Below are 8,382 nucleotides of genomic sequence, written 5' to 3'. Positions count from 1 at the left end.
TGGTGGACCTGGAGCCGGGCACCATGGACTCCGTGCGCTCGGGGCCCTTCGGGCAGATATTTAGACCTGACAACTTTGTTTTCGGTGAGTGCCGGTGGAACACAAAGGTCAAGGGGCTGCACCTGAAGGTCATTACTTGTGGACCTAGTAGCTGGGAGCCCAGGGAGTATTTTTTCTGGACTCTGACTCACTCAATCCACTTGGCTAAAGCGGCTTTGGGGAGGAGGCCCAGCTGTCTGCCTACAGGCAAGGAGAGGTAGATATAATCTCTTTGCAGTCTCCACGGAGACCCTGGTTGTTTTTGTCCTTGGGAATTGGCAGAGGTTTGTTAAACTGCCTTCTGTGCATCGCTGTGGGGTCCTTTTGCCCTAGTTGTGGGGTTGGTTGCACAGGTGTTGGTTGCCATGTGTTTTGTGGCTGGAGTGTAACCAGTCATGCTATCTTACAGGTCAGAGTGGCGCTGGGAACAACTGGGCCAAGGGGCACTACACAGAAGGTGCAGAGCTGGTGGACTCGGTGCTGGATGTTGTGAGGAAGGAAGCCGAGAGCTGCGACTGCCTCCAGGGTTTCCAGTTGACCCACTCCCTGGGTGGGGGGACTGGGTCTGGGATGGGCACCCTCCTCATCAGCAAGATCCGGGAAGAGTACCCAGACCGGATCATGAACACGTTCAGTGTGGTACCCTCACCCAAAGTGTCGGACACCGTGGTTGAGCCTTACAACGCCACCCTCTCAGTCCACCAGCTTGTAGAAAACACAGATGAAACCTATTGCATTGATAACGAAGCTTTGTATGACATTTGCTTCAGAACCTTAAAGCTCACCACACCCACCTATGGTGACCTGAACCACCTGGTGTCGGCCACCATGAGTGGGGTGACCACCTGCCTGCGCTTCCCTGGCCAGCTCAACGCTGACCTGCGGAAGCTGGCAGTGAACATGGTGCCCTTCCCGCGCCTGCACTTCTTCATGCCTGGCTTTGCCCCCCTGACCAGTCGTGGCAGCCAGCAGTACCGCGCCCTGACGGTTCCTGAGCTCACCCAGCAGATGTTTGATGCCAAGAACATGATGGCTGCCTGTGACCCCCGCCACGGCCGCTACCTGACAGTGGCTGCAGTGTTCAGGGGCCGCATGTCCATGAAAGAGGTGGATGAACAGATGCTTAACGTCCAAAACAAGAACAGCAGCTATTTTGTTGAGTGGATCCCCAACAACGTGAAGACGGCTGTGTGTGACATCCCACCCCGTGGCCTGAAAATGTCTGCCACCTTCATTGGCAACAGCACAGCCATCCAGGAGCTGTTCAAGCGCATCTCAGAGCAGTTCACGGCCATGTTCCGGCGCAAGGCCTTCCTGCACTGGTACACGGGCGAGGGCATGGATGAGATGGAGTTCACTGAGGCTGAGAGCAACATGAATGACCTGGTGTCCGAGTACCAGCAGTACCAGGATGCCACGGCTGAGGAGGAGGGAGAGTTTGAGGAGGAGGCTGAGGAGGAGGTGGCCTAGAGCTGTTAGCTGGTGAAGTGTGGAAGCGGTGTGAACTCTTTATTCACTCACAGTCTGCTCTGATAACCCTGTCCCACTGTGTGCACTGTTGTCTCTGTCTTGATATCACATCCTGTACAGATACCATTAAAGCATTTTCATAGTGTGTGCTTTCGCCTCTCGAGTTCCTTCCGATAGGCCTTGCGAGTGCTGTTGCCAAACGTCATTGCGTAGTTGTCTTGCATGGCTGCGAGGGAGCAAGGCTTCAGCGGAGCCGGGCCTCCCTGTGCCAGGCCCAACATGCAGGTAACTGCAGGGGTCCTCAGGAGTTTGGGGCAGCCCTGGGTCTTAAGCCTCATCTGTCTGGGGAGGAGCCTGTGCCCGGGAGGCAAAAGACCAGATGGCCCATCTTGAGATTCACAGGAGTGCTTGGTACTGGGAGGAGCTGGGCAGTCCTACTCTGGGTCTGGAGACAATGGCCTGTGGCGCAGGGTGTGGGGGGGTAGGCCTTCAGCAGCCTGCTGTCCCCACAGGAAGCCATACGTACAGGGAATGAAGCCCATGTAGAAAGGGATGAGCCCCTGGCCTCTGTAGATGGTGGTATTGGGCCAGTGTGTCCTGGGAAGCCTCTCCCCCAGTGGACAGACGGGGTTTCTGGACTGGAACTGAAGAAGTAGTTGTTGAGTGCTGCCTTGCCCAAACCCTCCACCACCTGGTGACCCCCCCCCCCACCAACCAAGAGGGCGGGCTGACATTCCCTGGGAAAAGGGACTGTCACAGGTGCCCTGAAGGCTCAGGGCAGGCACCAGGCCCCCTCAGGCTTTGTGCAGCGGCCACACGCGGAGGCCTACTGTCTGGCCTGCTTCAGAACCACCTGCCGGAGCCCTGGGTGCAGGCCCTGGTTGACACTGTCCTACCTGGTTCTTGTCAAACTCCTCCATGGCCTGTGTGACTCCTTCACGGTAATTCATCCCCATAACCCAGGTGAAGCGGGGGATGAAGCCAGCATAGCCTGGGAGAGTTCGTGTCAGTGTACCCCAGGACCCCTGGGCAAACCCACCTGCTCCCAGATGTGCCAGGGAGCCCATCTCCTTCCTTTCCTTACGATGGTGCTGGTCTTGAGACCAGGAGACGGGTAGGGTGAAGGTGGGCCAGGAAGGACCAGTCTGTTCCCATTGTGGGAAAGGGCTGCTCTGTGCCTGCCACCCTTTTGCTGGGCCCCTGGAACCCCATGCGGGATGCACCTGAGATGGCTTTTCTTTGGATCAGGTTGGGGTGGTCCAGTTGGGGTAGCCGCTGGAACCTGTCCAAGTCTAGTGTCTCCAGCTGGAGGTGTGGGGTAGGGTACTCATCCCTCCTGTAGTGGTACAGCTGCGGGAGGAGGGGTGAGTCGCAGCTCAGCCCCCACCTGGGTGGAGTGAGGCCCAGGCCAGTGTGTCTCTACTTACCTGGTGCTGCCCTGGGGTCTCATGGACAAGGTTAGCAGATTTCCAGGCCTCTTCCCCATATGCCAGTCGCAGGCCCGGGTGTACCACGGCACTGGAGTCCCCCTTCCTGCCAGGCGGGCATGGTGGGTAGGGGGGATAGGGCATGAAGCCAGCTGGCATCGTAACTTGTTTGCATATGTTCTCTGCTCCTAGTGGCCCCTGGGCGTCCACGACCTGTGGTGGCAGCTTGCCCAGGATCTCAGAGTTCCTATAGGGCTTCAGACCTACGCAAACAGGTGTGGGTGACCATGTGGGCAGGAGGGCGGGCTGAAGAGGGCCAGCCCAGGAAGAGGCAGCTCACCGGTGTAGTGGGGGATGTGGGGCTCAGCCAGGTCCCGGCAAGGAATCCAAGGGGGCTTGGACTTGCTGAAGTCCTCGATGAATTTGGGCTTGGTCATGGGGGACAGCACAGAGCAGGGGCTCTTCTGCACGCTGGGGTCTGTGAGCAGCTGCGCCGTGGTGCGCCCGTAGGTGTTCCCCACCTGGTATCGCAGCTGTGGGTAGAAGCCAGCATAGCTGCGGGAAGAGGAGAGGAAGACGAGGGCAGCACCCTGGGAGCAGGATGCCAGCCCAGCTTGCCTACCATGTCGCTGCTGTGTAAGGTAGGGCATTGCCCCTGACCTCTGCTTAGATGAAATGGGGCAGCGCCTGCCCCGCCATGATCGTGCACCTGGCCCAGAGAAGAGCTACAGTAGCGTCGCCACCTGGATGGTCACCACCTGTGCTTCACTGTCCTCTGCGCCTCACCTCCCTCGCTTACTCCGAGGCCCAAGAAGAAATGGAGCTCTTCCCCATGAAAGTCAGCACAAGGACTGATTCATCTTCTGGGGAGCGGCTGTGTAGCCACCCTCCAGAGGGTGAACTGTCTTTGGAGACAGCTGGCCCCGAACTCCTGGACTCTAGTGATCCTGGGCAAGCTGCCACCGCAGGTGGTGGACACCCAGAGGCCACTAGGAACAGAGAACGTGTCCAGACAAGTTACAACGCCAGTCCTCGCTGCTCAGCCTCGAGTAGCTAGAACTGTAGGTGCGCACCACTGCGCCCAGCTGGAATTGTTTTCTCTTTTTCCTTTCTGTCTTTTCTTCTTTGCCTCCCCTCTCCTCCTCTCCTCGCTTCCTCCAGCTTTGTTCTTTTGTGGTACCAGGGAGCAAGCCAGGGCCCCCACTTGCTAGGCAAGAACTATGCTCTTGGAACTATACCTCATTTATCTATGCTTGGGTTCTGTTTTTTTGTTGTTTTTTTTTTTTTTTTTAGAACCGGGGGTTGAACTCAGGCCCTTGTGCTTGCCAGGCAAACACTTATTCTACTGAGCTATCTCCCCAGCCCACTTGGGGTTTTTTTTGAGGCAGGGTCTTGGTATGTAGTTCAGACTGGTTGCTGGCCTAGAACTCAGAGCAGTCCTTCTGCCTTAGCCTATGAGGTGCTGTGTTTACCGGTGTGTGCCACCACTCCCACCTTAGCTTTTATTTTGAGACAGATTTCAAGGTATTAAATGGCCTAAAATGGCCTTAAATTTGCAATCCTGCTTCAGCCTCCCAGAATGCTGGGATTATAGGTATGCCCCACCATGTCTAGCTCTGAATTGTCCTTTTTAAAACTTGCCTGGAGCAAGGTGTGGTAATGAATTCCTATAATCCCTGCATTTAGGAGGCTGAGACAGGGATTGCTGCAAATTCAAAGCCAGTATGGGCTACAGAGTGAGTTCAAGGCCAGCCTGAACTACATAGTGGAAACTCTGTCTCAAAAAGGTAAATAACTGCTTAAGCAGAGGGGTTCAATCTCTGAGTGCCTGCCGGCCCCACCCACCCCACCCACCCCACCCAGGGTGTGCTGAAACTGCAATTGAGACTGGGTGTAGTGGCACGTGCCTGTAATCCCAGTGCTTAGGAGGCTGAAAACAGAAGGATCACTATGAGTCAACCTGTGTAGTGAGACCCTGTACTAAAAATGAAAAAAAAAAAAAAAAAAAAAAACCTGCCTCGACTAACAGTGCAGCTCAGTGGTAGACATTTCCCTCGTGTGTGCCAGGCCCTGGGTTCTACTCCCAGCACCAGGGGAAAGAAGCTGACCAAGGCCGGGACGGGCCGGCTATGAAGGCTGAGGGTCGGTCTCAGTGTTAGTGGCCCTAACTTCCCAGGCCCTCACATCTGGTCCCTGTCTTCTGTACCCATGTGGCCCCACACCCCACGGAGCCTTCTGCTCACTGGGGGGACCCAGGGAGGCGGCCGCCCTGAGCTTCTCTGACTCAGGCAGCTCTTTTCTCCACCAGCCTCTGCCAGCTGTTCACCTGTCCCGGCTCTGCTCCTGATGGATGTGCTGGTCACCTGGCCTGGCATTTGAACTGGGTAGAGGGTAAGGCTGGCATCTTTGCTGTCCAGAGTTTTGCAGCCTTCAGGAAGCCTCAGTTCCCACTCCCCAGGGACCCTAATCTCCCATCTCCTCAGCTGTGGCCTCACCCCTTGACCCAGCTTCCGCGAGGGAAGGGGCTCCTAGCTCTTACCCAGGGATATAGTGAGGTTCTGGCGTGAAGAGCGAATGTTTCAGAGGAGCTGTCATTGTGCCTCAGTCTGCCCTCACAGGCTGGGTCTCTTCTCTCTGAGAGGAGTCATGTTGCCTGGCAACCATTGTGAAAGGGCCAGGCCACTTTAACCTGTGATGTCTCACAAGTACAACCCTGAGCAAGGGAGCTCCACCCACCTCAGAGCTCCAAAAAGGGACAGGAGGACCTGGCTTCCTTGTTCCCCACAGGCCCCAGGCCCCAAATGAGCAGCAGTGTACCCCATGAAGAGGTCGTGGCTGCCTCACTCCCCTCCCTCATGGGGCCTGGGGTTTCCCAGCTGGACATCTGTGTAGGCCTTACCTTGAGCAGGGCGGAGGTCAATCCGAATGCCGTGAATGCCCACATACAAGAAAATCCGTTACGGCAGAAGACACACCGGAACCATCCCCCTCCATAACCCCACTGGACACACAGCAACCCTTGCCACCTTTTTCTTCATAATTGGTCTCCCTATAGTTTAGGCTGGCCTCGAACTCGGTGATCCTAGTGATTCAGCCTCCCTAGTGCTAGCATTACAGGCGTGTGCAATCACACCCAGCTATGCTTGGCTTCCTACCACTTTCTTTTTCTTTTTGTGGAATCGGGGACTGAACTCAGGCCCTTGTGCTTGCCAGGTGAGCGCTTGTTCTACTGAGCCGTCGCCCAGCCCCTAGAGGACAAAACTGGCCCTGTTAAACACTGGGCTGCAGGGACCAGGGTGTGAGCCTCTTGTTTTAGCCTCCCAAGCACTGGGATTACAGGTACGTGCTACCACGCCCAGTCTCAATCCGCTCTCAGAGTACGTGGGGGACAGGTTTGATTTTTTTGTATTTTAAATTTTTAACAAGTTCTTTGGAGAACTTCTAACCATAAAATGAAGGTTTCATAAGGAAACAACAGGTTCTGCTGTACATTTTTTTTTTTTTTTTTTTTTTTTTTTGGTGGAACCGGGGATCGAACTCAGGCCCTTGTGCTTGCCAAGGAAGCGCTTATTCCACTGAGCCATCTCCCTGGCCCCAAAGAGAAAGAGTCGGGACGGGGGCGCGAACCGGCGACCTCATGCTCCGCGGCCCAGTGCCGAGACTGCCGCGCCAGGTCGCCGCCTCACTCTACATTTTTTTTTAAAAAGCATAATACTGAAAGGCAAAGTACAAACTAGAAAAAAATGTTTCCCGCATGTGGCCAGCAGATGTGACATAAACATAAAATGTTTATTTCTCATGAAATAAAAACAGGAAAAGTGAGCCTCTTGTATTAACAAACAAGCATAGGGCTGGGGAGCTAGCTCGGCGGTCTAAGCACCTGCCTGGCCAAGTGCAAGGACCCAGGTTCGGGTACTGCACGCCATGTGGTCACAGAAACCGGGCATGGTGGTGCATGCCTCCCCAGTGCTGTGGAGGCAGAGGCAGGAGGATCACTAGGAGTCCAAGCTGAGAAACTCATTACCAAAAAAAAAAAACCCAAATAAATAAGAAAAAAGATTAAAGAGGGCCGGTGAGATAGCTCAGCAGACTAAAACGGGGCTGAAAACAGGAGGATCACTACAACTCCCAGTGAGACTTGTAGCAAGACCCTGTACCAAATACATAAAAAAAGATTAGAAAAATAAAAATAAGCAAAGAAAAAAATGCAAGCATAGTGTAAATGTCCTGAGGAGGAAAACCAGCTGCTGAGTGCCTAAAGGGGACGCTGTAAGTGGACCAAATAAACACTGACCAAATGGCCAGAGACACTGTGACACCTGCAAGGGCACAGTGCTGCTTCCCGCAGGAACACTGCCTCCACCCGGGACCAGTCCTCAGGGTACCTGGCCAGACCGCATGCAGTGTTCTGGGGGCTGGACAAGTACTCATGGCATGATGGTTACATGTGTAGCCACTGCCAATTAAGCTCAAGATCCTGTGGGAACCAGAGAGAGCCTTCCCAGATGAAAGGCATTCCCCTAAGTGCCCTGCAGCCCTAGTGCTGGAAGAGGGCTCCCGGAGGAAGGCAGTGGTCGGGGTGGAGGGATGGAGACCACTACAAAGCAGACTTGGGCAGGACTTAAACTAACCAACCGGCTTCAATGTTTACTACCCGCCTCAATGCGTCCACAGAGGAGGCTCTGTGACTGGGAGGGCTGGGGCCAAGGGCAGTGAAGCCAGTCCATGCCAGAGGCTACTCTACAGAGCCTGGTGCCCAGATGGGCTCTTGCTCCTTCCAGCTCCTCACTCCTGTGCAGCTCAGCTGGGCAGCCCAGTTCACCTGCAACCTCTTCAGCTGTCCTTCTGGCCTCTTACCCTAGACAGATGACAGGCTGTCACACCCAACTCTGGCCCAGTTGAGGCCAGTTCCAGAGCCAGGGCTGCCCTGCTCTGTTTTCCTGAGCCTGGGCTTCCTGCTGGGCAGCTGCTCCAGTTTCCCCTCTTCCAGGCACCCTTCCTGGGCCCCTCTCTCTCCTCCACCCCGCCCCCATAGGGCATCCTGCACCACTTGGGAAACACTGGGTCCTGCCTGTCTCTCCTCCTCCCCGCACTTACTCAGCCAGCACCTCAGACCTCCCAGGCCCTGGTAGCATGGAGCCCAGGATACCTCCAGAGTACAGAAGAAAGGAAAGGGTTGGAACAAGGAAGTAGGCTGGACAGGTTGGTGTCCTATTGACCCAGGTGACCCAACAGGCAGGCTGGGGAGGGCAGTTGTGGGTGGGGTCCCTGACGACCACATTCCTTCCCTCGGGAGCTCTTTTTTTCTTTTTTAAAGAATTTTGTTTTGTTTATTTACGTATTCATTTTTTTGGCAGAACCAGGGATTGAACTCAGGCGGATTGAACTCAGGCCCTTGCGCTTGCCAGGGAAGCGCTTATTCCACTGAGCCATCTCCCTGGCCCCA

The 8,382-nt window shown here is 55.2% G+C and overlaps 2 protein-coding genes across 4 annotated transcripts; one reads left to right on the top strand and one right to left on the bottom strand.

Annotated features, from left to right (window-relative positions):
- Window positions 1-6: 6 nt before the first annotated feature.
- Window positions 7-1,663, top strand: Tubb4b (tubulin beta 4B class IVb). Its single transcript, XM_004640358.3, has 2 exons — window positions 7-84; window positions 449-1,663. Exons 1-2 carry the CDS (start codon window positions 24-26, stop codon window positions 1,507-1,509), a joined length of 1,122 nt encoding a protein of 373 aa, XP_004640415.1. The 5' UTR covers window positions 7-23; the 3' UTR covers window positions 1,510-1,663.
- Window positions 1,626-5,623, bottom strand: Fam166a (family with sequence similarity 166 member A). Of its 3 annotated transcripts, none has more exons than XM_023700317.1 (7): window positions 5,476-5,623; window positions 3,277-3,491; window positions 2,937-3,199; window positions 2,733-2,859; window positions 2,406-2,500; window positions 2,036-2,153; window positions 1,626-1,772 (listed from the first exon to the last, which is right to left on the bottom strand). In XM_023700317.1, exons 1-7 carry the CDS (start codon window positions 5,529-5,531, stop codon window positions 1,636-1,638), a joined length of 1,011 nt encoding a protein of 336 aa, XP_023556085.1. In that variant the 5' UTR covers window positions 5,532-5,623; the 3' UTR covers window positions 1,626-1,635. The 3 variants fall into 3 exon arrangements, with proteins under 3 accessions (XP_023556085.1, XP_004640416.1, XP_023556086.1); XM_004640359.2 differs by having other exon boundaries at window positions 1,626-1,735; XM_023700318.1 differs by having other exon boundaries at window positions 3,277-3,469.
- Between the last annotated feature and the right edge of the window lie 2,759 nt (window positions 5,624-8,382).

Source organism: Octodon degus, unplaced genomic scaffold, assembly GCF_000260255.1.
Source record: "Octodon degus isolate 3935 unplaced genomic scaffold, OctDeg1.0 scaffold00123, whole genome shotgun sequence".
Taxonomy (NCBI): domain Eukaryota; kingdom Metazoa; phylum Chordata; class Mammalia; order Rodentia; family Octodontidae; genus Octodon; species Octodon degus.
The sequence above is the reverse complement of the archived record's forward strand: the minus strand, read 5'-3'. Positions and strand labels throughout refer to the sequence as shown.